At 50.0% G+C, this 27,082-nt stretch overlaps 1 protein-coding gene, 1 long non-coding RNA gene and 1 other non-coding gene across 12 annotated transcripts in view; 2 read left to right on the forward strand and 1 right to left on the reverse strand.

The window, feature by feature from the left end:
* The window catches only part of EFCAB12 (EF-hand calcium binding domain 12), a 34,651-nt gene extending 21,670 nt beyond the window's left edge, over nt 1-12,981 (forward strand). For 3 of the 9 annotated variants that reach the window (XM_033210842.1, XM_033210843.1, XM_033210841.1), the window contains 5 exons: nt 2,922-3,118; nt 5,473-5,686; nt 9,874-10,027; nt 11,723-11,779; nt 12,452-12,981. In XM_033210842.1, the coding sequence (XP_033066733.1) occupies nt 2,922-3,118; nt 5,473-5,686; nt 9,874-10,027; nt 11,723-11,779; nt 12,452-12,710 (881 nt within the window). In that variant the 3' untranslated portion in view covers nt 12,711-12,981. Of the gene's footprint in view, nt 1-2,921; nt 3,119-5,472; nt 5,687-9,873; nt 10,683-11,722 lie in introns of those variants that run through there. The other 6 variants (XR_004437046.1, XR_004437044.1, XR_004437045.1 and 3 more) reach the window with 6 other exon arrangements.
* A 3,758-nt stretch (nt 12,982-16,739) lies between these two features.
* Nucleotides 16,740-16,878, forward strand: LOC117084696. The gene has a single exon (XR_004437602.1). It is a non-coding gene; the product is annotated as a small nucleolar RNA SNORA7 (small nucleolar RNA).
* Nucleotides 16,879-19,973: 3,095 nt separating this feature from the next.
* LOC117083321 lies at nt 19,974-26,323 on the reverse strand. Of its 2 annotated transcripts, XR_004437049.1 has the most exons (4): nt 25,391-26,323; nt 25,049-25,166; nt 24,660-24,697; nt 19,975-20,480 (listed from the first exon to the last, which is right to left on the reverse strand). It is a non-coding gene; the product is annotated as an uncharacterized LOC117083321 (long non-coding RNA). The 2 variants fall into 2 exon arrangements; XR_004437048.1 differs by having other exon boundaries at nt 19,974-20,480; nt 25,049-26,323.
* Nucleotides 26,324-27,082: the final 759 nt, after the last annotated feature.

Genomic DNA, 27,082 nt, shown 5'->3' on the forward strand with positions numbered 1-27,082 from the left:
CAGCATCTTCACTGGAGTGGCTCATTTGGGAACAGCAGGCAGCTCAGAGCATCCATTCCTCAGTCCTCTGGGAGATTTTCAATGTCCAGTCTCAACCAGCTGCCCTGCAGAGAAACCATCACCTCCCAAGCAGGGTCTCTGCCTCTGTCAGAGACCTTAGCACCCCAACAGTCGCCTCCTGCATGTATCACCACCCCAACAGTAGTAATCTCCTTTATGTCCAGCACATTTTTAAGGTCGCCTCGAATTGGGCTGCTTTCCTTCTGATACTCTTTGTGCCTTTTTATTATAAATTACCAAGCTCATCGCTATCTGTGTAGCTGGCTGCAAGTCATTTGAATGACCACAGTGTGCTGTGATGCATATTTGAAGCAGAGATATTTTGGGGCCTGTTATTTCCCAGTAAGTAAACACAAAGCCAAACAGCAGACATTTGCTCTCATGGTGCTATTTTGGCATCATCACTGAGTTCTTTTGCCCTGGTGAGCAACAGTGGGTAAGATGGGTAGACTGGGGTGTGTAAGAATTAAAGAAAGAGGAAAGAAACACGAAAGGTGGCTCAATAGTCAAGTACAGGTTTATTTTAGAGAAAACACACCTGAGAGGGGCTGCTGGCCGAGTTAGGTCAGAGCCACACTCTCTTACAGACTAAGAGTTTTTAAGGATTCAGGGTGGGAGAGTTTATCAGAGGTGTGGACTGCTTCTGTGTCTCTTTGTTGGGCTTATCTGGGAGGGAGAGTTGTGTGTCTGTTTCCATCTTTCTGCAGCTGCAGGCATATCCCCCAAGTCTGCTTTTAGCTTCCCTATCTTAGTGCACCTGAAGGGAAAGGAATGTGCTTATTAAACTGTTTTACTGGGGCCCATTGTATGAGGGTGAAGTTTGGCAGTCACCCAAGAGACTTTCCCCCACCTCCCTCTGTGCCCAAGTTGTCTGTGTTTTACTGTCTGCTCTTTCTGGCTGCCCATAGTTAGAAGAGAAGTGATTTCCTTGAAATGCATGAGGCTAGAAAGGGAGCTGGAACTTAAAGTGGCAGTGTTTATCCCTGGTGACGGTGCTCCTGCTCTGTCAGGGTGTCTCTCACTTTGTCTAAAGAGGCAAGAGTTTGAGTGTCTTGGCAGGGGTGCCTTCTTCCAGTAGTTCTTCTTGCAGTAGCTCTTCTTGATTCTTGCAGAATGATCTCAGTTTATCCTTCATGTCCGCAGAGGTCACGATTACTATTCCTGCTTTACAAGGAGGAAGCTAGAGCTCAGAAAGGCTGAGCCACTTGTTCACAGCCTCAATAGAAGGTGGTAAGGTCAGGATATTACTTCAGCTTAAGACAATGAAGGTCTGAACAAGGGCAAGGACAATGGGATTCTTTCATTCATTAGAATCTTTGTTGAGCAACTACTATGTGCCCCTTCTAGAAACTGGGAACACAGCAGTAGGCCAGCCAAAGCGCCAGCTTTCGATGAGCTTGCACCTAAAGGGCTGGTGGTCAGGGAAGGCCTCCCTGAGAAGCAGACATTGGAGCCAACATCTGAGTGATTGACAGGAACTAGTCTTGGGGGAAGCACAATCTAGGCAGATAGAACTGTGAAGGCAAAGGCCCTGGGGTAGGAAAGCTTGCAAGAGACAGAAGGTGATCAGGGTGGCTAGGTGGAATGGGTGAAGGGTGAATTGTACGCCGTGGACCAGGAGGGAAGGCAGCTGAGGCCAGATGGTGCAGCAGGGCCTTGTAGCCCAGGGAAAGGACTCTGGGTTTTGGTCTAAGTCCTGTGGGAAGCCAAGGAATGAGGCGATCTGGTCTATCTAGCTATCTATCTATCTATCTGTCTGTCTGTCTGTCTGTCTATCTATCTATCCATCCATCCACACATATCCAACATAAGGAGACCCACACAGTGGGATCTCCTTATGTTGCCCAGGCTGGAGTGAAGTGGCTATTCACAGGTGTGATCATAGCTTACTGCAGCCTCGAATTCCTGGCCATAAGCAATCCTCCCACCTCAGCCTCCTGAGTATCTGGAACCACAGGCATGCCACTGCACCCTGATCTATATATGTATATATTTATATATTTTGGGACGGAGTCTTGCTCTGTTGTCCAGGCTAGATAGAGTGCAGTGGTGTGATCTCTTCTCACTGCAACTTCCACCTCCCGTGTTCAAGCAATTCTCCTGTCTCAGCCTCCTGAGTGGTTAGGACTACAGGTGCATGCCACTGCACCCAGCTGATTTTTATATTTTTAGTAGAGACGGGGTTTCACCATATTGGTCAGGCCGGTCTCAAACTACTGACCTCAGCTGATCCACTTGCCTCGGCCTCCCAGAGGGCCCTGCTCTATATTTTTGTTTGTTTGTTTATTTTTGAGACGGAGTCTCGCTCTGTCGCCCAGGCTGGAGTGCAGTGGCGCGATCTCAGCTCACTGCAACCTCCAGGTCCTGAGTTCAAGCAATTCCCCTGCCTCAGCCTCCAGAGTAGCTGGGACTACAGGCACGTGCCACCACGCCTGGCTAATTTTTTGTATTTTTAGTAGAGATGGGGTTTCACAATGTTACCCAGGATGTTCTCGATCTCCTGACCTCATGATCCACCCTCCTCAGCCTCCCAAAGTGCTGGGATTACAGGCGTGAGCCACCGCACCTGGCCATACTCTATATTTTTTAAAGATCCTATTTGCTGCTTGGTGAGACAGGGTGACAGGACAAGGATGGCAGCCAGAGGGCTGGGGTTGGTGCAGTAAGGGACGCCATTAGTGGAGATGGAGAGGAGGGCCACATCTAAGGTACAGCTCAGGTGGGCACTGCCCAGACGTGTGGGAAGGGAGCGGAGGGTTGGCCTGGTGCCTGCTGGGTGACACTGGATAACTGCTTGGCAGGTTCTGTGGCTCGGCACCCTCTTAGTCCCTCCTTCCTTCATCTCTTCCCTCCGACTCTAGGTTATATCTTGGTTAAGCACAGAGATTCCCTGAAGGGTCCGCTCAAGAAGCAGGAGGTGGATTCAGCCCCACAGCTTCCCAAAGTGGACCTGCTGACGGTGCCTGCAGTCGACACACAGATGGAGGCGCGGCCCATGACCCTGGAGGAGATGGAGGAAGTAGGCAAGCGGTACGGCGAGCGGCAGCGACAGCACAAGGTACCTCGCCAGCCCAAGGAGGGCATGTGGCTTGGGGATGAGCAGCTGGGGTTCAGATCACTGCAGTAGCATCACCCGCTGGCTGCAGAACCCTGGGGAGGGGGGTCTTCACCTCTACAACCACCCCTTCTTCACGTCCCTCACCTGTAAAATAAGAATACCTGCCTCCTGAGTTTTTGTGAAAATGTAGTAAGATCCTGTTTCTGAAAGTATCACGTCCCCCCTCCCTATTCTTTAATTATGACTTTTCAGCCTGAGACCAGGCCTGCATTTTCATCACAGCTGGAATCCAGGCAGCTGGCACAGGGCCTGGCACTGGGTAGACTCTCCAGAAATACATGGCAAATGAAGGAAGGAAGGATTGATTGCATAAATTAGCTTGTCCAGTAAACATTTGTTGAGAGCCTGCCATGTGCCAGGCACTCTTCTGGGTGTTGTAGTAAGCCTAACAGTCCCTGTCCCTAGGAAGCTGACAGTCTAGTAAGGGAGGCAGACAACATCAATACAATACTACATATAAATATTCATATATAATATAGGCTTGGAGTGATGTCTTGCACCTGTAAGCCCTGCACCTTGAGAGGCCAAGGTACTGAGAGGACTGCTTGAGCCCAGAAGTTCGAGGCCATTCTAGGCAACATAGGGAGATCCTGTCTCTACAAAAAAATTAAAAAGTTAGCCTAATGTGATGGCATGTGCCTGTGGTCCCAGCTACTCAAGAGGCTGAGGTGAGAGGATTGCCTGAGCCCAGAAGGTTGAGACTGCAGTGAGCTAAGATCACACCACTGCACTCCAGCCTAAGGGAAAGAGCAAGATCGTGTCTCAAAAAAAAAAAAGTATATACAGGCCAGGTGCAGTGGCTCATGCCTGTAATCCTAGCACTTTGGGAGGCCAAAGTAGGAGGATCACTGGAGGCCAGCAGTTTGAGACCAACCTGGGCAATATAGCAAGGCCCCGTCTCTGCAAAAAGTTTTTAAAAAATTAGCCAGCATGGTGGCATGTGCCTGTGGCTCCACCTACTGAAGAGGCTGAGGCCAGAGGATGGCTTGAACCTGAGAGGTCAAGGCTGCAGTGAGCTATCATTGTACAATGCACCCCAGCCCAGGCTACAGAGTGAGACCATGTCTCTAAAAAAAAAAAAAAAAAATTAATTAATACAAATATATGTATATAAAAAATTAAAAATACACATTTATAGTTATACCTACAATATTTGTATTTGTACATATAATAAAATGGCAGATATTGCTAAGTGCTATATCTACTAAGATTTGATTCAGTTGCTTGACAAGAAAACCCAAAATGTTTGAGCAGGGACCAGCCAAGTTCCCCTGTAAAGGGCCAGATAGTAAACATTTTAGGCCTGGTGAGCCATATGTTGTCTGTCGCAACTACTCAGCTCTGCTATTGCAGCAGGAAAGCAGCCACAGACAGCACCTTAACAAATGAGTGTGGCTGTGCTCCAACAAAACTTTATTTATAAAAACAGCTGGTGGGCCAGATTTGGCCCATGGGCTGGTCTTTGCTGATTCTGGTGTTAGAAGCTTTAAAAGATAGGTTTTTTTTTTCCTTGTTAAAAAACAAGGTGGTGGTAGCCAACAAAAGCAGCTACCTGCTCCGCCTGCCTCCTCCTATCTTAGCTCATGGCTTTCACCTCAAGGTTACAGATGGTTGCTCCTAATTTAAATTCCCATGCAGCCAAACATTCAAATGTCACTTTTCTTTTCTTCTCTTTTCTCCTCTTTTCTCCTCTTCTCTTCTTTTCTTTTTCTGAGACAGTCTCACTGTACTGCCCAGGCTGGAGTGCAGTGACTTGATCTTGGCTCACAGAAGCCTCAACTTCCTAGGCTCAAGCCATCCTTCCACCTCAGCCTCCTGAGAAGCTGGGACTACAGGCGTGTGCCACCATGCCCAGCTAATTTTTGCTTGTAGAAACAGGGTTTTGCCACATTGCCCAGACTGATCTTGGACTCCTGGGCTCAAGTTATCCTCCTGCCTCGGCCTCCCAAAGTGCTGGGATTACAGGTATGAGCCACCTTGTGGCCTTGTGAATGTCATTTTTCAATAGGACACCTCTAGGGCATGTGTACTGTGTTTTACTGTATATGTTACACAATCGTGTGCACATCTGCACACCCATCAACAGGGCTGTGACTTCAGAACCTGAGCTTCCGAACCTGAAGTCTTCACTGACTTCAGAACCGGAACTGCAGCCCCACTGGACATTGGTTGCCATCATCCCTCGTGGGGACCTCGCAGGGGAGAGGTCGATGAGGCACTGCATGTACCTTCTTCTGGCCAGGAGGAGGGACACAGGCAAGAGAAGTACAAGCCCCTTTCTGCTTCCTTCGCAGCTCATGATCCCCTCCATCCAGTACACGGAGCAGTGCCGCCTGGTGCACTGTGGGAATCGGCACTTTGATGAGCACTCCCTGCCGTCCACCATCCACGGGGATATGAGGGAGCTCATTGACTCGACCCGCAGGCACAACTTTCTCGTCTACCTGCAATGCTGGAAGCTCTGTGAGTCCTATGGCCTCCTGCTGACGGAGGACATCCTCACGAAAGGTAAGGGCCTTGGTGGCTTACCTTGGGTGATGCCACCCAAGGCACCCATGCAGCCATTCAAGCCACTGTAGTCTGGTGGTGACACTGGGAATAAGGCAGAGTGGGGGCGTGGAGGAGAAAAGGGGGAGCCCAGTCTGTTTTGCTGCTAGATGAGATTTCCAGAACACGAGTTCTGGAGGTCTGGGTTCCACAACTGAGATTTGGAGGTCTGGATTCTGGAACCCTGAGCTTGGTGAACCAAAAGCTTATCCTAGAGTAGAAAGCCCCAAGGACAGGAGTTCTGAGTGAGAAAGCCCTGAGGTTGAACATAAAGGAAGAGTTGTAATAATGAAGAGGGAGATTTGATAGAAATGATAACTGCTATCAAAACAAAGCCTTTCTCTAGGCCAGGCTGTTGCTTGGTTCTTCTGCAACAAGCAGTGGGGTACGAATGCACCTGGAGACAGGACCTGCTGAAGCCCTGAGATTTCCACACTGCTTCTACCCTCTGCTTGGGTGGAGAATGCGTTTTCATACATCCAAGCTGGTCTGAGCCCACTGTGTCTCTGAGGGGTGAGCACTTCTAATATGTGGGAGTGGAGAAGAGCCCAGCCCCAACATGACAATTTAGCAATGCCTGCATTCCAAACTCGTGAATTGGTGAATGTATACATTTGTTTTGTTTTGTTTTGAAACGGAGTCTCACTCTGTTGCCCAGGCTGGAGTGTAGTGATGCGATCTCAGCTCACTGCAACCTCTACCTCCCAGGTTCAAGCAATTCTCCTGCCTTGGCCTCCCGAGTAGCTGGGACTACAGGTGTGCACCACCATGCACAGCTAATTTTTGTATTTTTAGTAGAGACAGGGTTTCACCATGTTGGCCAGGCCGGTCTTGAACTCCTGACCTCAGGTGATTCACCTGCCTTGGCCTCCCAAAGTGCTGGGATGACAGGCGTGAGCCACCGCCCCCGGCCTGGTGAGTGTATAAATTTAATGGGCAGGATCTTCTCTGTGCTTTAAAAACATGAAGGAGCAAGCTGCACTTGGGGGCAGAGGTTTTCTCCTCGGGACCTCTGCCTAGGAAGGAACTTTGGCCATACTGGGAAATGTAGCTTTCTGAGAAAGGAACATGCCACACAGGCAGTGGTGTGACTTATGTGAGAACTAGACTTTACAGTCACAATTGATTATTACCCTCTTTTTCCCAAGAGGGAGGGAAACAAGTGCTGGATTTATAGGGCCTTGTGTCTTCTTAGATTAGTGTGCCAGGGCTCCCATAACAAAATACCAGTCTGTGGACTGGGCTGCTTCCACAACAGGAATTTATTTTTCACCATTCTGGAAGCTGGAAGTCCCAGATCGAGGTGCCAGCAGGGCCGATTTCCAAGGCCTCTCTCCTTGGCTGGCAGATGGCTGCCCCCTTGTTGCCTCCACAGTTTTTTCTCTGCACATGCACACCTGGTGTCTCTTTTGTGTGTCCACATTTTCTCTTATAAGGATACTAGTCAAATTGGATTAGGACCCACCCATGGACAGCCTCGTTTTAGCTTGATCATCTCCTTTAATACTTTATCTCCAGGCTGGGCACAGTGGTTCATCCCAATAATCCCAGTACTTTGGGAGACCAAGGTGGAAGGATAGCTTGATCCCAGGAGTTCAAGGCTGTAGTGAGCTATGATCATACCATGTACTCCAGCCTAAGTGACAGAGCCAGACCCAGTCTGGAGAAAAAAAAAAAAACACCAAAATCTCCAAATGAAGTCACATCCTTTTTTTCCCCCTCAATGGTCACATTCTAGCAGGGTGAAGTGGCTCGCGCCTATAATCCCAGCACTTTGGGAGGCCGAGGTGGGTGGATTGCTTGAGCCCAGGAGTTCGAGAACAGCCTGGGCAACATGGCAAAACCCCATCTCTGCAAAAAATACAAACATTCATCAGGCATGGTAGCATGTGCCTGTAATCTCAGCTACTCAGGAGGCTGAGGTAGGAGGATCGCTTGAGCCCGGGAGGTCGAAGTTGCAGTAAGCCGAGATCGCACCACTGCACTCCAGCCTAGACGACAGAGCGAGACCCTTTCTGTCTCTCTCTCATATACGCACACATGCACACACATGTCACATTCTAAGGTGTAAGGATTAGAATTACAACATATGAATTTTGGGGAGACACAATTTGGCCCATAACAAGTGTATATAGGAGAATGTGATCAGAGGCTCTCAGGAACACAGGCAAGCAACTTCAGTGGTCATTGTCTCCCACGCGTGCTGCCTGGGCTGGGAGGGCAGAGACAGAAGGAGATCCTACAGCTCTGGATGCTGACTTTTCACCAAAACATCCCTCCTTCTTCCTTCCTTGGAGAGCCTCACCTTTCCGGGTTATTTACGCCATGGTCTTACACAGTAGTGGAGCTGCAGCTCTGTCTTCTGAAATGCAGGCCGGCTTGCCATGTGCCCTGGACTGCTCCTCTGGGTTAGGTCTTCCCCTGTGTGCCTCCTTTGTCCGTCCCCACCAGAACATCAAGCGGCCCCCTCGCCTTTATTTTATTTTATTTTTTTGAGAGATGGGCTCTTGCTTTGTTGCCCAGGCTGATCTCGAACTCCTGGGCTCAAGCGATCTTCCCACCTTAGCCTCCCAAAGTACTGGGATTACAGGAGTGAGCCACTGCATCCACCCCTGGCTTTTGCTAGCTGCTGGGTTCCTACATGAGTGAGCTTCACCTGTCTGCAGGATCTCATGTTCACGGGCACACAGGAGCATCCTGTGGGTAGGACTAGGCCCAAATCCATCTCTGACCACTGTCTTGGCCACTGGCTATTAGGTATCTTTATGACAGAGGCCTGATCTCCTGTAGGCAGAGAGGCTCAAATATCAGGACTTCCAGCTCTGTGTTCTAGACTAGACCTTGGTGGCTCAGACTCCAGGCCTCAAGCTCAGGAGCCAGAATTCTAAACAAGGTCTCCCCCTCCCCTGTGAATATAACTTTATTGGCTTTCCACCCTGGTTTTGGTGATAATACTTGCTCATCTGAATTTTTTGAAAACATAAAAATCTAAATTCCACCAGCCTGAGTTGGCCGTTGTGAACCTTTTAGTGACCATCCTTTCACAAATCTTTTTCTTTTCCATTTATAGAAAATTATTTATATAACTCATTTTTAAATCGTACTTTAAAAAATCATGTGTACCTTTTGAAAATATTAGTGTTACATATCTCCCCCTCCCCTCTCCTTCTTTCTCACCTCCACAGCCCCTTCCCAACCCCCAAATAGCCAACATTAACTAGCTGGAGTGTAACTTCCATCACTTTTTCTAGAACATGAGCTTTCATGTGTTACCATCTTAAGACAAGCACTGCTCAATAGCTGCAGAAGGTGGAGACCCTGGCTCAGTATTTTTTATATTCAGCACATCTGAGAAAACTCTACCAAGGATCTCCATGAGATTAATTCAAGACAAGGAGAAAACTGCCACCAAACAAATCTAAGTGGGCCAGGCACAGTGGCTTGTGCCTGTAATCCCAGCAGTTTGGGAGGCTGGGGTAGGTAGGATGGCTTGAGCCCAGGAGTTCCAGACCTGCCTAGGTAACATAGCAAGACCCCATCTCTACTAAAAATTTAAGAAATCAGCCAGGCATGTTGGTGCATGCCTGTGGCCCTGGCTACTCAGGAGGCTAAGGTAGGAGGGTCGCTTAAGCCCAGGAAGTTGAGGCTGCAGTGAGCCATGATCTGTACTTTAGCCTGGGTGACGGAGTGAGACTTTGCCTCAGAAAAACAAAACAAAACAGAAAATAGGTCTAAGTTAACCTCATCAAGTCTTGGTCAAATCCTCCTGCCTCCTGGGACAGCTCAGACCTCGTTGCACCCAGGCCTTGGGGGCTTTGTTGACCTGGTTATAAACAAGCCCCCTTCATCTGTAGTCCCCTGAGCCATATTGTCCCAAAGTTCCTTTCCTGGCATCACACTACAGCTATATGCACGTCACCACTGGGGCAGTGGTTCAAAGGACCCCTCTGCATTATTTTTGTGACTTCCAGTGAATCTACAACTGTTCAACAACAAAAAGTTACTACATAGATAAGAAGAAAACATCTTAAAAACGTGACTTAACAAAACGAAACAAAAACAAAAAACACCTCATCTGACCCCAGAGGCTCAGGGAGGGATGGGCGGTCTGGATTGATGGCTGCAGATGCTTCTCTTGCTGTCCACAGCCTTGCTGTACCCAGGAGACAAGATCATTTTCCAGATGGACAAAGTGCGCCCCATCCGGCAGCCAGGAGGCTACTACACTGACTGGAAGGTCTTTTCTCCGAATCTGGCTCTGCTCCGGTCCCAGGGCCCCAGCAAGTCTAAGAGGACTGACAAGCTGAGTTTCAGACCCTCTTTCTCCCTGCCTTGGCCTCCTGCCCCATTGCTGTCCTTTCAGTGCAGGGGCTGGAGGCTGGCATACCTGGGACACCATGCTGTGCTTGTGTCTGCATCCTAGGGCAGCATCCCCCAACCTGACTGCTTGCTGCAGACTGACCAGTCCCGGGTCCCCCTTGGCGTGTGTCTCAGGATCACGGCCTGCTGGCCTCAGCTCCCATACAGCTACCCTTCTGACCCCAGTCCTGCACAATCGCAAGGTTTCTGGAAAAGATGAAAAAGAGAGCCTTCTTAGAGAACATGGCTGGAGTGAGGGCCTTCACAAATCCCCAGCCAGGTGTCAGGGCCCTGCAGAGAACAAGGGGCCACCCTTTCTCTGCCCTGCCCCCTTGCAGTGGACACACCCCTTCTCTGGCAAGAGGTGGGCTTGCAGCTCCTAGGAGGAGAAAGGAACGTTTCCCTGGGACCTGCTCCCAGCCCTTTCGAGAGACCAACGTGAATCTTCTCCAAGAAAACGGCCTCCTTTGGCACTCCAAAGCCTGAGCTACCCAGATTTGAGTCAAGCAGCAGGTGACAGCCCATGGGCAGCATCAGTGGGTGACTGCAGATGAACAAGGCAGCATCCCCGCAGAGGGAGGGGCGCAGCATGGGTGGAGGAGAGCCCAGCTGGCCGGACACCATGAGGTGGGAGGGGCCTGGACCTGCCCCTGCCCCTAGACCCCTGCCAGCTGCCCACTGGGTGTGTGGGCAGAATGCCCGCAGTGGGACACAGCGGGGCCCTATAGAGATCAGACAGGCCTCCGGTTAAATGAACAAGGCACTTCTCTGAGCCTCAGCATCTTCATGTGTAAAGGGGACTAGTAGCTCCTACCATACACTATGAGGATCAGATAAGAAAGAGCGTCAACATCTTAGCAGTGACAGCACTCAATCAATGATTGTCGTTGTTTTACCTTGCTCTGGTTGGGGCATCTTCAAGTGCAGGAGTAGGCCCAGGCCTGCAGGTGGGTCCTGGCCATGACATGGGCTGTGACTTCCTTCCAGCCCCGGGTGGCCCAGGAAGTGGCTGGGAACCCAGGAAGGGGATTTTGGTCCATGCTTAGGTAGCCCATAGCTAATAAAGGATAAAGAGAGTTCTCTTACCTCAAGGAGAGACATTGACTGTATCTTGCTTCTTAGGGTTATGAAAGATTCCGAAGTCAGATGGAAGCTGGGTGGGAAAGAGTGTTGTGAACCATTAGCGATATCTGTCAGGCTCAGGGTTGGAGGGAGAGGGGGTTAGATTTCACCATCTTCGTCCTCAGGGCTGGGTTAAGCTCTGGAGTGGGGAGTGGGAGCCAGGGACCCCAAAAGGACTCGGGATTCGGCAGTGACTTACTGAGCCTTCCTCATAACTACCCTGAGAGGTCTCTATTCTGGACCATGAGAAAACCAAGGATAAGAAAGGGGACATGACTTGCCCAGGTCACCTGGCTGGATTCTGAGGCTAGGTCCAGCTGACCCAAGCCCACTGTGTTCCCCTGGAGCATGGTGGCACAGAGTCAGGGTCCACCTCAGGTGGAAGACATTTTTCTTTCAGAGCTCTGGTTTGAGACTTAGAAATGGGCCCACTCCTGCGGCCCTGACCTACTCCCTAAAGCCCCATTGGCCTGGATTTCCACTCTCCTCACAAAATGCCTCTCTCTCCTCCACTAGGAAACCGCCAAAGAAAAGCAAGAAAATGCACTTTAAGGAGTTTGAGGAATTTACCAGGTCTGTGGCAATCATCTAACTCCACAAGGAAGGAAGGTGGGAGGAGGCGCAGCTTCACCTGAGACAACTGGGACTCTGCGCTCCTGGCATAACAGCTGGGGCTCGGTGCCCTGGCCTGAGAGGCAGTAACACAACACAGAGAGGGCCAGGAGGCATCGCTCCAGGGCTTTCCATGTGTCCGCTCACTCAAATCCTCCCAACAGCCCTATGAAGTGACACTAAGCATATTCATTTTACACAGGAGGAAACTGAGGCAACAGAAAGGGCAAATATCATGCTCAGAGTCACACATCTATGAAGTGGTGGAGTGCGGATCTGAACCCAGCTAGGGCGGCTCCAGGGGCCGTACTCCAAACACCACATTAAAATGCCTCCAGATAACAGATGGTGGCGCTTAAGACTTTGAGTTTTAGAGGCATTGGACAGGGAGTGAAGCCTGCACTTGGCCACTTGCTCAGGGTGCAACGGCCTCTCCAGGCCTCTGGGTCCTCACAGGTGAGGTGAACAGGATAACAGGGCTGACCATATGGAACTGTGGGGAGGACTGAGGTGCTGGAGTGCTTGGCACAGGCCTAAATCTTCACTTTGGTCACAGTTAGTGGGCTCTGCGATGAAGCCTCAGCCCTGGCCTGTCTGCCATGACAACCATCCCTGTGTCTTCTTGTTCTCCAGGAAGCTGAAGGAGAGGAGGTCCAGTGGTCTGCAGCAAACGCACCCCAATTCCTTCTGGCCGGGTCACCTTCTGGATAAGCTGCAGCTCTACCTGCCCACTGTGGCCACAGACCGGAGCCTGGCGCTCTTCAGTTGTGTTCAACACCAGCCCCATGTCTACCCAGCCACCTACCACCCTGACCACTGGTGGCCCCTTAGGAACAAGAACTACATGACCCGCGCCTATTATGATGCCGCCAAGGTGTACTACATCAACTAGAGTGGGCCAGGTGTTGCTGGACCCAGCCTTCCTGGGCCAGGAGCCGGTGCAGCCAGCAGCCCAGAGCCCAGACACAAGAGGAGTGTCAAAGAGTCAGACTAAAGAAATCCTTTCAAAGACGGATGGCCAGGGCCCAGTTCCCTCTAGACTCCAAGTGTCCAGTGTCTCAGAGGGTAGATGTGTCTAAGGAAGGACGTACATTTTTTTACTATTTCCCTCCCCTGACCTCTGCCCTTTCTAAATAAAGCAGGTTGGAGTTTTTCTTATGTCACCTGTGACCCAGCTAATGTGATTTCTTGCTCAGGAGCTGTGGCCGGGGGGAAAACTTGAGCCCGGGGGAATACAGGCACATTCCCTGGGCTATTCCAGGGATGACTGCAGGCCACCTTCAGCCTCTTGTCCTGGGACCCCAGTGCCCACAGGGAAGCAGTGTGGGTACCCCTGTGCTCTCCTCTGTGAAGTGAGGTGGCAGCATGTCCCGTACCCCACAAAGACTGAGCCATCAGGTTACTGCTTCCAAATCTCTTGAGTCTTTGGAAACTGAAGGCAGGCTGTCTGGTTCATGAACCCTCCCGGTCGATGAACTCACTTGAACCGATCAAGACCTTTTCTTTCATGACACGCATCATGCAGGCTGCTGTTAGCAGTGTGCTTCCCTGCTCCACATCCCATCTCACTACATACAGCCTGCAGGATAAGCACGATTCATGAGGTGTGGAATAGCCACAGATGCAGCAGGGTTCTAGCCCCAACACTACGGCTTGCCAGCTATGTGACCTCAGACATTCCACTTTTCTGGGTCTCCTCAAACTCCCCATTCCCTTCACGCCCAAAACCTCACCATGGAGTTATTAACACACCCTTCTCACCTCTCTCTCATTCAGTCATCAATACAATCCAGTTTAACTTCTGGCCCCTTCGGGTCCCTGGAACTACCCCTGTCAAGATCTCCAGTGACATCTGTACTGTGTTCCAGGAGTGGAATCTAGGAGGTTTTATTTTTGCTCCTGAAATTTGATTTTCAAAATAATCTTAAAACAAAAGCCAAGGGCCAGGCGCAGTGGCTTACGCCTGTAATCCCAGCATTTTGGGAGGCCAAGGCGGGCAGATCGCCTGAGGTCAGGAGTTTGAGACCAGACTGACCAACATAGTGAGACCCCTGTCTCTACTAAAAATAAAAAAAATTAGTCGGGCGTGGTGGCTCACACCTGTAATCCCAGCTACTACGGAGCCTGAGACAGCAGAATCACTTGGCCCCGGAACCTGGGAGGTGGAGGTTGCAGTGAGCTGAGATCATGCCACTCCATTGCACTCCAGCCTGGGTGACAGAGTAAGACTCCGTCTCAAAAAAAAGAAAAAAGCTAAGCAAATCAAGAACAAGTTTAAAAGTTAGACAGTAGCTAGGCACAGCTACTCGGGAGGCTGAGGCGAGGACAAGAGGATCGCTTAAGACCAGGAGCTGGAGACCAACCTGGTCAACAAAATGAAACCATGGCTCTACGCAACAACCAACAGAACAAAACAAGGTAGTTTAGAATAATGGTTAGAAGCATGGAGCCTGGAGTAAAATCTCCAAAATTCTCCTTCCACATATGCAAAATAGAGACAATAATAGGAGTACATTATAGAATTGTGGTAGACCTATGAACCCCATCGCATGTTAGCAGTTCCGGTTTTATTACTATGTACTATGTAAATTCAGTGAGGGAATTTTGGAAAATCTGTCTTGTTCTCTCCTGACCACTAGGAGGTGCACTTCGGGGTAGAAGAAATACGACCGGAAATAGCCCAAATGCTAGATTGGCTTCAACTTCTGGCGGAAGTAGATTCCTCCCTACACCAGGTGTTAACTCAGAAAGAATTCCAAATTTCTACCTAGTGCCAAGGGCAGGGAGGATAAATTTTCCTTTATACTCTTAGATGTTAATCTCTATTAAAACAGTTAAATTCGGCATTTTTGCAGCACTATTTCTTTGACGTGTCTTTTTTAAAGGACCCGGAGCCGGAAGTGCTTACCTTTTCCCTGCCAGGACCCAGAGGTTACCTCCCATCAGCACCGGCCCTCTCTTGTCCGCTGTCTCTTTCTCGGCGCTTCTTTTTCTGGCTCCGTGGGTTGGTTTGTTTGTTTTTGTTTGTTTTGTTTTCTTTGTTTGTTTTGTTTGTTTGCTTTTATTAACCACGCCTGGCTAATTTTTGTATTTTTAGTAGAGAGTGGGTTTCACTATGTTGGCCAGGCTGGTCTCGAACGCCTGACCTCAAGTGATCCGCCCGCCTCTGCCTCCCAAAGTGCTGGGATTACAGGCGTGAGCCCCCGCGCCCGGCCTCGATGAGTCTTAATCTGGGTGTGTCCCCTGGTAAGGAGGCCTTCCCTACCACTGTGTGTCTGTGGGTATTGTCGGCTTGCTGGAGCGCCTACAGGAACAGAGTGAAGCAGGCAGCCGGGGCGGGGGCGGGGCGGTGGTTGGGCTTTGCGTCTGTTGACGAAAAGAGTCAAACTGTGTGAAGTATTTGAAGAGACTTATTCTGAGTCCAGTATGAGTGAACATGGCCCGTGACACAGCCCTCAGAAGGTCCTGAGAACATGTGCCCAAGGTGGTTGGGGTGCAGCTTGGTTTTGTACATTTTAAGGAGGTGTGTTGGGGGGGCCTGGGCCAGGCTATTGGTAGATTTGACAATTAGTTGAGTTTGTCCAAAGACCTGGAATCAACAAAAAGGAATGCCTGGGTTCAGAAAAGCGGAAGCGGTTGTGGAGACCAAGATTCTTATTTATGCAGATGAAGCCTCCAGGTAGCGGGCTTCAAAGAGACTAGATTGTAGATGTTTCTTATCAGACCTGAAAAGGTGCCATACTCTTAGTGGAGTCTCTCCTGGCTCAGGGAGAAGACCTGGAAAGGGAGGGGGATTCACTACAGAACGTAGATTGTCCCAAGAGACAGCTTTACAGGGCCATGTCAGAATGTGTCAAAGAAATATATTTTTGAGTAAAGTACTTCTGTTTCTTTCAGGGCCTGCAATCTGTCATGTGATGCTATACTAGAGTCAGGTTGAAATTTGGTGTCTTACTGCTACAAAGTCTGTTTTGTCAGTCTTGGGATCGCTTTTAATGTTAATGCTGGTCAGCTGTGCCTGAATTCCATAGGGAGAAGGGCATAATGAGGCAAGTTCGACCCCACATTTGGCCTGAACTAGTTTTTCAGGCTAACTTAGGAATGCCCTTGGCCAAGAGCAGGAGTCCATTCAGTTGGGTTGGGGGCTTAGAATTTAATTTTTGGTTTATACCGTGCTTACTACTGTTGGCCCACGTGCATTCATTCATTGCCATGCCCCCACACTCCTTTCCTTCTAGTCTGTGACCCTAGGGCCGCTGTGGTGGGACTGCAAAAAAAAAAAAAAAAGATGGGGTGCAGGTCCGCTCACTCAGTTGTTGACAGAGATTCTGATAGTCAGGATCTCTGGGAATATAAAGATGAAACTTCCCCCTCGCCTTCAAGGATATCACGGGCCAGAAGGCAAAGTTGTTTTGAATACGTGGTTCATTGAGTACCCACCCTGTGCCAATTGATGGCTGCAAAGAGAACAGAAGGGTTGCTGCTGTAGGAAATAAATGAATGGCTCGGAAGACCACACTGAGGAAGGTGTGAGTTGATACTGCAAGATCTCCAGGTTTGAGGGATCCTTAGAGGGATATGATGGTTTTGTGTGTGTTGAGGGTGTGGTAGCGCAGCAGCTCCCTGGGGAATTAGAAGTTTTTTTTTTTTTTTTTTTTTTTTTTTTTCTTTATTGACCGTTTACCCTGTGACAGGCACTGCAGGCATTCAGCGCACCGTGTCTTCTCCATTTTACAGGTGAGGAAAAGACGCAAGTTCAAGTAGATGGTCAAGGCCAGTACTACCGGAAGGACCATCTGGGGGTTCGGATACTGGCGGGGTGGGATTTGCTGCCCCTTGCAAATTGAGAGTATCTCGGGGTCAGTTTTGGTTTGCTCAGCTGTTGGCATTCTTTGGGCTCTGAGTGGGTGAGGTGACCCTTGACGTCCTGGGATCGCGTCTGGAGAGTGCCTAGTATTCTGCCAGCTTCGGAAAGGGAGGGAAAGCAAGCCTGGCAGAGGCACCCATTCCATTCCCAGCTTGCTCCGTAGCTGGCGACTGGAAGACACTCTGCGACAGTGTTCAGTCCGTGGGTGGGAAAACCTCCTTCCCAGCCTCCTTCCAGGATTCTTCCTCACCTGGGGCTGCTTCTTTCCCAGAAGGCATCATGGCCGCCCTCAGACCCCTTGTGAAGCCCAAGATGGACAAAAAGAGAACCAAGAAGTTCATCTGGCACCAGTCAGACCGATATGTCAAAATTAAAGTATATGGCCCTCGAATGGAAATAGGTGTGGGGTGAAGAAAGAAGTTTCCAACGGGCTGTCGGTTTCTGACATCACCTAGTCGGGACTACCTTTGACCGATGAACTGGTTTGTGGAAGAGCTTTCTGTAGAAATACAGGTCTCCCCCAGTGTGCCCTAGTGCTGGTACTTAAGTCTCTTGGTGTGTGAAGTGAAATTTAAATGAGAAGGGACACTTGGCTGTTTCGATGTGTTTAGAGGGCTTTGCATTTGTGTCGTGTATTTTGGGTTGCCTTATGACAGCAGGATCCCTATTTTATAGACAGCAAAACTCAGAGGTGCTGAGAGCAGTGTCTGCAGCTGTGCTCGCCATCTCAGTATCTACACAGTCCCCTCGCGTCCCATTGGTGTCTCCATTTCTTGGGAGTGAGAATGGCAGGGGTGCCTGCATTCCTAATGGCTAAAGCCAAGAGCTCCTGGTTTTTGCCACCAAAAAAGCATGCAAGGAAATAGTGAAGTCCTATTACCAAAGGCAACTACTGTGTGGCATACTTCCTTTTCATCTGGTCCTTTTTTCCCTCCCCAAAGGAAGAGTTGGCACTCTGCACAGACGCTAACCCACCTGTGTGTTATTTCCTTCAGCGGAACTGGCGGAAACCCCAAGGGATTGACAACAGGGTTTGTAGAAGGTTCAAGGGCCAGATCTTGATATGATGTCCAGCATTGGTTATGGGAGCAAAAAAACCCAGAAAGCACATGCTGCCCAGTGGCTTCCGGAAGTTCTTGGTCCACAATGTCAAGCAGCTGGGAGTGCTGCTGATACGCAACAAGTGAGTTGGGCCCATCTCTGGTTTCAGGGCTCAGAAGTTTGAGTCTGTGCGGGCACTTCTGGCAGGAACTCTGGAAACTCTTGGGATGCATTTTGGGAAGTTGACATTCTCTGAGGGAATCTGAAGTCATTCCTTGCAGGAGTTTAGAGAATTCTTGTTGGGGCCTGGTGTGGTGGCTCATGCCTGTAATCCCAGCACTTTGGGAGGCCAAGGCGGGCAGATCACCTGAGGTCAGGAGTTTGAGACCAACCTGGCCAACTTGGCGAAACGCCATCTCTACTAAAAGACAAAATTAGTCAAGCGTGGTGATGTACGCCTGGTGGAGGCTGAGGCGGGAGAACCGGGAGGAGAGGTTGCGGTGAGCTACAATCGCGCCACTGCACTCCAGCCTGGGCAACAGTGAAACTCCATCTCAAAAGGAAACAGAGAATGCTGTTGGGGAGTTCAGTGTGTTTCCTTTGTTGGAGAGGGGAGAGACTTTTGTCCTCATAACTCTGGAGACCCAAGACCAGAAAAATGGACTTTGCTTGACACAGAGAACACAGCAGTAATCACCAGTTTTCAATATAATATCTTTTGGCTGTTGTTTCCAGAATGTTGCTTTATGAGGGAATTTGGGGAAGATCAAACATAGGCCTCAGAACTTAAGGGGCCCTTTATGCTTTGGTAAGGAGTATTTTCAGGGGCACGGAGGCTTTACAGTCAAATGTGAACTAGAAGGAGAATTAAGAGGAAGACTTTGTGGACAGAGAGTGCTTACACAGAGGTGGAGAGTGCAAGGAGGGGTCACAGGACATTAGTGCTAGGTACTCTTTATGGTTTGTTTTTAGAGACAGGGTTTCTACTCTGTTGCCCAGGCTAGAGTGCAGTGGCCATTAACAGCTGTGATGATGGCCTACTGCACCCTTGAACTCCTGGGCTCAACTGATCCTCCTGCTTCGCCCTCCCAAGGTGCTGGGATTATAGACATGAGCCACCACGCCTGCACAAGAACAACAGGTTTAAACAACTAGGCAAGCAGAGGCGGCAGGGGCAGTCTGTGTGTGTGCAGGGGCAGTCTCTGTGTGTGCGCAGGCATAGTCTCCGTGTGTGTGTGTGTGTGTGTGTGTGTGTGCAGGGGCAGTCTCTGTGTGCAGGGGCAGTCTCTGTGCGTGTGTGCGTGTGTGCAGGGGCAGCCTGTGTATGTGTGTGTACAGGGGCAGTCTGTGTGTGTGTGTGTTTGCACGCAGGGGCAGTCTCTGTGTGTACAGGGGCAGTCTGTGTGTGTGTGCGTGTGTGCAGGGGCTGTCTCTGTGTGTGTGTGTCTGTGTGTGCGCGCGGGGCCGTCTCTGTGTGTGTGTGTGTGTGCGCGCGCATGGACAGTCGTGTGTGTGTGGCCTCTGCTCAGCTCCTGGGAAGGGGCTTCTGATCCTCTGTCAACATCAAAGAAGCTGGGCCTTGAAAACCTATCTCAGCCTCCCAGTCCGAATGAAGAGCCATCGGACTCTCTTCCTGGGGCCTTTGGTTAGGTACAGCACTGTGCCAGGTTCGCAGAGTGGGTGCTTCAGCTTTGGGCAGCGGTGGGTCCTATCTATGGGAACACCGACAGTGACTCCTTGTGTCAGGCAGGTGGGTGTCAGAGTGTCCTCATTTCATAAACAGGGACATTCAGAGGCCTTTGGCCGTTGCCCAACGTCCTGAGGCCAGAGAGCAGTGGAGTGAGCGTAGTGGTCCACAGGCTGTCCTGCCCACATGCTCAGGATGCAGGGACTCACCGTAGGAAGAGGCGGAGAAGATGAAGGGCTGGCGGCAGTTGATGCAGACATTGCCCAGGTTGTTGAGCAGCGGGTTGTTGGTGGAGCAGCGGTAGCACAAGGGCACCAGCTCCTACAAAACAGCCACGGACTCCCAAGGGGCCAGGCCGGGGCAGACACGTGTCCTCCTCCCCCTGGACTCTGGCTACGGGCCCCTGGGGCCTGGCGGCAAGAGGAAAGGCCACCCGGGTGGGCAGGCAGGGAGGGGGTGCCAGGCCCCCGGGCCCCATGCCGTGGGGAAGCAGGATAAAAGGCCTGCCGAAACACCTAAGCCCTGTCACTTGGGTCCCTAAGAGGTGGGCACGATTATTTCCATCTCTCAGATGAGAAGAATCAAGTCTGGGGGGAAGGTGAAGCACCCAGCCGAAGACTCAGCAGCCAGGAAGTGGCCCAGCGCTCTTTCCACCACAGGTGCAGGAATTCTCACAGAGAAGTGGAGGCCAAGGCATAAGAATACCTCAATGACTGTGAGGTGAGTGTGGGGCCTGCTCTGAGCTCTAAACACAGGCAACCTCTGTGTCTCCCAAGGAACCCAATCACTATCACATTTGCTTTAAATATTTAGAGAAGCACCATTTGTTTCCTTGTCAAAGCCAAGAGGTGGCATGTGATGACATGCTGCCAGATGCTTGGGGCACAGATGGAAACTTTCATGTCAACCCTGATGTGGTCACCACAGATCTCGATGGCCTTGATGTGCTCTCCTGCTGAGATGTGCATCTCCACGGCGGCTTTGGGCTCCTTGATATTTCTGGCCCAGTCAGCCTGTTTGGTGATTAGCATCTTTGTTTCTTTGGGGTCTCCAGATCCAAGGAAATCCTGAGGAAGCACAACAAACAAAAACACTCTGGATCAGAACTTCCTGTGCCAGCGTTACATCAGGCTTTTCTAGCAGCAAGGGCAGGCTCCACATGGCTGAAGCAGGCAACCAGGAGGCAGGCAGGGCCCGTCCCTGAGGGGCTGAGTGGGGGGAGTCCCAGGTCTCGGGAAGAGTGATCTCAGGCTGCCCTGCAGGTGTTCCTGGGGGATCCTGGGACATCGTCAAGGACGCTGGCCCCCAGTGCTTCCTTCCCATCTCACAAATGGGCATTTGTTCATCGGCTAAACAACACTTTCTAGACTATTTGGGGCCCTGCACATGAAGTCTGCAGGCTCGGGGGTTCATGATCGGGCTGTCTCTCTCTCACATACTTTGGTAAATACATGATTATTCCTAAACAGCAATGAGACAACCTGGTGCACAATTCCAAATATCGAGACCTGTCATCTTTTTTCAGATCGTATGGGTGATACCACATGCTTCAGAGTGGGCTGAGCATGGGTTCCCCTAAACTTACACAAACAAAATGACTTACAGTTTGCCAGCCCTCCGTGCCCTCCATGCCTTCTCTGAATCACCAGCAAACACTCTGTGCCCTGAACTAGGGAATCATTGCATGGTCTTTGCCCCAGTTACTTGCCTGGAACAGATAACAAGCAAACCTCTCTCTGGTTAGTTGCTTCTCAGCTGAATGGTTAGGGATCCTATCCTGAGGTCAGGTCTGCAGGGGTGAGGACCTGATCTGACAGTGGGACAGCGGGAGACCATGGGGGGATCTGAGGCAGGGAAGGTGCTCAGGAGAGGACCTGGGAAGGAAGAGACGACTGTGGTCCTGGAGGCTCAGGGGTCAGGCCTACAGCCTGTGTTCCTTTGGCCTCAGCAGGGGCCCTCTGAAGCGGTATGCCCAGCTTCTCTGGGCTCGCCCTAGAATGTGTGAAAAACAGCCTCAGAACATTACCTCTTTTCAGGGTAGTTACCCAAAATACACATGTGGGAGTTCGCCAGAGTCGAGGCAGCTTTTAAAGGTGGAGCTTTTCAAAAAGGGAAACTGGGAGCCCTTAGAGCCCAGGTTTGTTACTGGTAAGAAGTGGTTTGTCTTAGGAATAATGTACCCTGCAGAGAGTGCTTTGTGTCAGCCTCATTGAGAATAAAAAAAGCACTCCTTTCCCCATGATTAACGTTCATGTGTCAGGAAAGTGCAGTCAATGTATGCTAAAAATCCACTTGAACAATTAGCTCGCTTTTTTTCCTTATTTGCTTTCAGGGTAATTGTGTAGCTCCTAAAATCATCTATTAGGTCAGCCTGAGAACCAATGTTTTAAGAAGGGGAGGGAAGGGCATTGTATACCCTGATGCTGGGACCCAATAGACGACAGGCCCCCTGGCTGGCCTTTGGTTCTCCCAGGAGCTGACAAAGGGAAGGGGTTTGGAAAGCAGCCACTGTCCCTGCCTGGTTTGGACCTTTACAGACACACCTCTCCTCTTGGCAGCTGCTACAGCATGGATTCTGTACGCTAGCACAAAGCTGGAAACCCTGCCTACCTGGCTGGTGAAATGAGGGTGGCAGCTGGGGGAAACAGGCATCTTAGGAAACTAGAAATGTCCTCCAAAGGGACTTCACGAGTGCTCAGGGGACTAGGGGTGACTGTGTTAAGAAGGGTTAGAAGTTGAGAGGGAGCCATGAGCTTGGGTCGTCACCCCAAGGAGACCATCCAGGCACACAGCTCCCAGGCTCAGGAAGCCTCCTGCAGTCCAGCAGGACCCTCAGGGAGCTGTGACTTCATTGAAGCTGGGTCTAAAAGCTTCCTTCAAGGCTCATCAAACTGGGTTTTCAAAGACTTTTTGATCCCTGAAGCTAATTTACACGTTATCTGGGGCCATGGCAAAGACTTGGCCCTGAAGTGGACAGAAAGAGGCTGTGCTGAGTGATGAATGAGACTAAACAGTGTTCTCATGCTTGGTGATTTTGATAAGAATGTACTACATAAGAGTTAAGAGCATTATAATTCCCTTTATCACCATATAAACGTGTCATTTATCCGGAAAGCATACAATTGATTTGTACATGAAGTGTAATTAAGAAAATTTTCTGAAAACCAGATTGAATCGTGAGAAGCAATTTTCAAGTAAACAAAAACATGCCATGTTAATCAGCACTGGATCTCCCCCACCCCCCACATAATGTGTATGTACACATTTCTCAAATTCAGACTGCAGCACAGCTGCCTCCTTGAGGAGACTTCAGGGGTTCCTAAGCCTAAATTCTGCCTCTAGGGTCTTGATCCCTTAAGGGTTCATCCTGAGTTAAAATTTTGTTATCCCCGGAAGCAGAGATGCACTGACTCTGGTGATCTCAGTATGAATGTGTTATGAAATCTTCTAGGTGTCTGTGGTGGGGCCTGAGGGAGGGTAGGAAAGGTGACGAGGAAAAGGCAGAGGGAGTCTAAACACCCTGCGTTTCAGGCATAGAGTGAAGAAATCACTAAGGTGAAAAACAGGCTGGGGCCCAGGAGTTCATCCAAGTCCTGATGAACAGTAAGTCCTGGGCAACATCACAGGTCACCAACACACCTTAAGCCCCAGGATCAAACAGACGGTGGAAGAGCACAGCCATCTAGAAAAGCAGAGAAAAGGCTGGGCGTGGTGGCTCATGCCTGTAATCCCAGCACTTTGGGAGGTGGGTGGATCACGAGGTCAGAAGATCGAGACCACTCTGGCTAACACAGTGAAACCCCATCTCTACTAAAAATACAAAAAATTGGTCGGGCGCGGTGGCTCACGCCTGTAATCCCAGCACTTTGGGAGGCCGAGACGGGCGGATCACGAGGTCAGGAGATCGAGACCATCCTGACTAACACGGTGAAACCCCGTCTCTACTAAAAATACAAAAAAAAATTAGCCAGGTGCAGTGGCGGGCGCCTGTAGTCCCAGCTACTTGGGAGGCTGAGGCAGGAGAATGGCATGAACCCGGGAGGTGGAGCTTGCAGTGAGTGGAGATCGCCCCACTGCACTCCAGCCTGGGCGACAGAGCAAGACTCCGTCTCAAAAAAAAAAAAAAAAAAATTAACCTGGCATGGTGGCGAGCACCTGTAGTCCCAGCTACTCAGGAGGCTGAGGCAGGAGAATGGTGTGAACCCGGGAGGCAGAACTTGGAGTGAGCCAAGATTGTGCCACTGCACTCCAGCCTGGGCGACAGAGCGAGACTCTGTCTCAAAAAAAAAAAAAAAAAAGCCGAAAAAATTGGGGAAGATTTTCCATCTTGAACTTGTGAGCTGGAGAATTACCATTAGTAGCCCACTAATAGGTTGTGGCTGATGAGTCACTTCATAACACACCGAGAGCCACTTTTGACACTCCTGGAAAAGGCAGGTTAACAAAGCCCCTCTGTAGAAGGAAGACTATCATTGCTCAATGCATTCAAGCTTTTTTGAACCTTGCTTAGGCTGAACTGCAAATGTCTTGACTGGTCTGGGCTCCTTAATGCAACTCCTTCCCACAGAAGCCATCAGGAGCCAGGTCCAGGAAGCTCCTCTCCTATACCTGCCTTAAAAGGCCCAGCTCTGCTGGGGACTAAGGTTCATAAGGCCCATCCCAAGGCAAAAGGGAATCTCTGCCATCACCCACTGCAACCACATGGTAGCCACTCTGCAGCCGGCAGGCGTGAGGCATGCTGCGCTAACACGGGAGGGCGGAGGCTCTGCCTGACTTCCCAGAGGCCTAGTGAGAAGCCCAGGACAATCAGCAGGTGCTATGGGAAACTTGGCTGGCAGGCACCATGTTGTCCTGTATGATTGGCAGGACCGGCTCCCGCCTGAAGACACCAATTCTTGGCAGCTTCTGACAAGGATTGAGAGGATTTGTGGGAGACAGCCCTGAAGCACTGAACCCTCAAATCAATGAGGGGATTGTGCTGGCGCAGACCCACAGCCATCCAGCTCCGTTGCTGATGAAGGTCTGAACTGCCATACTCTGCTTTGGTGTCAGTGTTAAAGGTCGGTTTTAGGTGAGTTTCTACCAGGGACTATAGATGGGTCCTTTGTTTACCAGTTTCCCCACATCCTTTCTGAGACCATTGCTAGTTTTTGTCTGCACCAGTCTCGGAAAACAACTTGGACGCCACGGGTGAGAACACCAGTGGGCTCCAAGCCAGAGCTTGGGCCTGGGATGGGGTGGGTTACCTTGGCATACTCAAACATGCAGAGGTCAGCGTACATTTCTGTTGGGGTGATCAGACCCAACACCAGGTCGTGGGGGCGACGAAGTCCAACGGAGTCAAAGGAATGAGAAAGAGTTTGAGAGAAAAAGTGGGACCAGGGGGCCATCGCAAGTGTGCAGGCTGCAAAGGCCACGAGCTCTGGGAGCCCACACTATTTATTGTATTTATTGGTGCTCAAACAAAGAAACAGGTGGTGAGGATGTGGGGGTTGAAAGGAAATGGTGTATCAAGTGAATGAGAAACATATGGCTGCTTGAGATAATGGGAATGCTAGAAGCAAGGAGCCAGCAAGTCTAGCAGACATGCAGCTCTGCCTCAGCTTCTCTCCTAACACTCAGCTTTTCTTCCAACACATTTCAAGCTGCCTGCTCCTCTTGTACAGTTTGGCGGCCTCATGGAACTTCCCCTGGTAGGAAAACACATCTGCCAGACACAGGTCATTGTTGGTCTCTCCCCGCTTCTTCCTCTCCTGGAAAAATTAGAAGCACAGGAAATGGCCTCTGCAACCATGGGCAGGAAGCAGCCTTTACAAAGGTTAGATGTGGCTACTTCAAGTGAGGCCCCTGGACCTTCCTACTGGAACCTGGGCTTGGCTCCTGGCTGTTGTCTCTCTCACCCAGGTTCCCGCTGGGAACACTTGACAACAAAAGCAGGTTTTTACCATACAAGTAAAGATCAAAAAAAGATGCAAACCTTTGTTTGTTTAATGGAAATTCCTCAGGGTTGCTTTCCTGTGTATTCTAAGGCTATGATGGAATAGTTTGAATAGTGTGTGCTCTGACTCATCCGTGACCCCTAAGCTCCAGAGATCTCCCAAATCCGCAGGCCCTGTTTGGCAGAATTGCGGCTCATGGGGATGACAGAGCAGGAGAATGTTTAGGGTTTCTGCCCAAGAGGGAGACCAATAAAATAGGATGACAAGTCTCACTATGTCCCTACTTTTAAAGAGAAAGTAAGAAATCCCGCATGCTGAACATCCGCTAGGTTGTGTGTATATACTTTACACACACATGGCCCCTTTATTCCTCTCAGTGACCCTCAGGGTAGGTCTCACTACCCAAGTATTAGAGTGAAGGACGCTGAGACTCAAGAAGAGGAACAGGTCAGGGTCAGACAGAGCTGGAATTTGGACGCAGTTCTGTCTGACTCCAGATATTCCTTGTATCACATAACACTGTCTTCTGAAGCAAGTGATGTCCCCAACAACACACACACACACACACACACACTTAGCACAGCTGAGGATAAAGCTTCTTCCTTCTGTGTCAGGGAACATTCACTTGTCTACAGCTTGAGTATTTGTAAACACTCAGTAGCACCCAAACCCTGAGCCCTAGCAGTTTCCTTTTGCTTGTTTTCTAGCAAGAGTAGCATACGGAGGACGATGAGATACTGAATCAAACTCTTAGACAAGCTGGTGAAAGTTTTAAGGACTGGAGGCAACATACTTCCACACTTGACAGAAATCATCTTTAAAAAATCCTGCACATAGTTCCGGCTTATGAAACAAACTAATTCATAATAGTTGGAAATGAATTAAAAGCTTGCTGTGAGATAAAAGATAGATTTCTGCTGGACCTGATGACTCATGCCTGTGATCCCTACACTTTAGGAGGCCGTGGCAGGAGGATCGCCTAAGCCCAGGAATTCAAGACCAGCCTGGTCAACCTAGGAAGACTCTATCTCTGCAAAAAAAAAAAACAAAAACACAAAAAAACCTCCCCACAAAAAGGTTTTACTAGACAAGAGAATGAGTCCATATCCATTCTAGGCCCCAGGATATCACCGTGATGAATAGAAACGATCTGTAGCACTCAAGCAGGTGCATGTCAACATGGGCAGGTTCTTTCCCACCGTCAGCAGGACAAGAACATCTCCCCTATCCAAAAGGCACCCACTGAGGATCCGCAGTTCTCTGGAATTATGCTGAGCACCCAGATATGGACAACTAAGCCCCGAGCAGTCGATGTGGAGTGCACCTGAAGGCACTTCATTGTTTTTTAAGAGACACTCTTGAGTTTACTTTAACCGATTTCCCAGCTCATAGCACACGAGGCGAGGCAGGCATTTTGACCTTGGTAAGACCTGAAAAATGACAATAGTTGGACCCCACGGCCATCAGTTACTTTTGTAGAGAGGAAAATTATGTTCCTTGCCTTCAGTGAAGACCCCTAGATCCAGGCCAGTGGATTTACAAGTGAGAGTCAGCAGCACTGGGCATTTTGGGCAATGGCTCCGAACAAGCCCTTTACCATGTGGTAGGTAAACCTCAGAACATACAGACACCCCTTACGACACGTGGGTGGGGAGGGTGCTTGGCAGAGAGAGCATGAGCTTAGGAGACAAGACTGTATTTGAATTCCACTGAGCTTTTGGCTGTGGACT

The sequence above is a fragment of the Trachypithecus francoisi genome, unplaced genomic scaffold (genome assembly GCF_009764315.1).
Source record: "Trachypithecus francoisi isolate TF-2019V2 unplaced genomic scaffold, Tfra_2.0 Lachesis_group0, whole genome shotgun sequence".
Taxonomy (NCBI): domain Eukaryota; kingdom Metazoa; phylum Chordata; class Mammalia; order Primates; family Cercopithecidae; genus Trachypithecus; species Trachypithecus francoisi.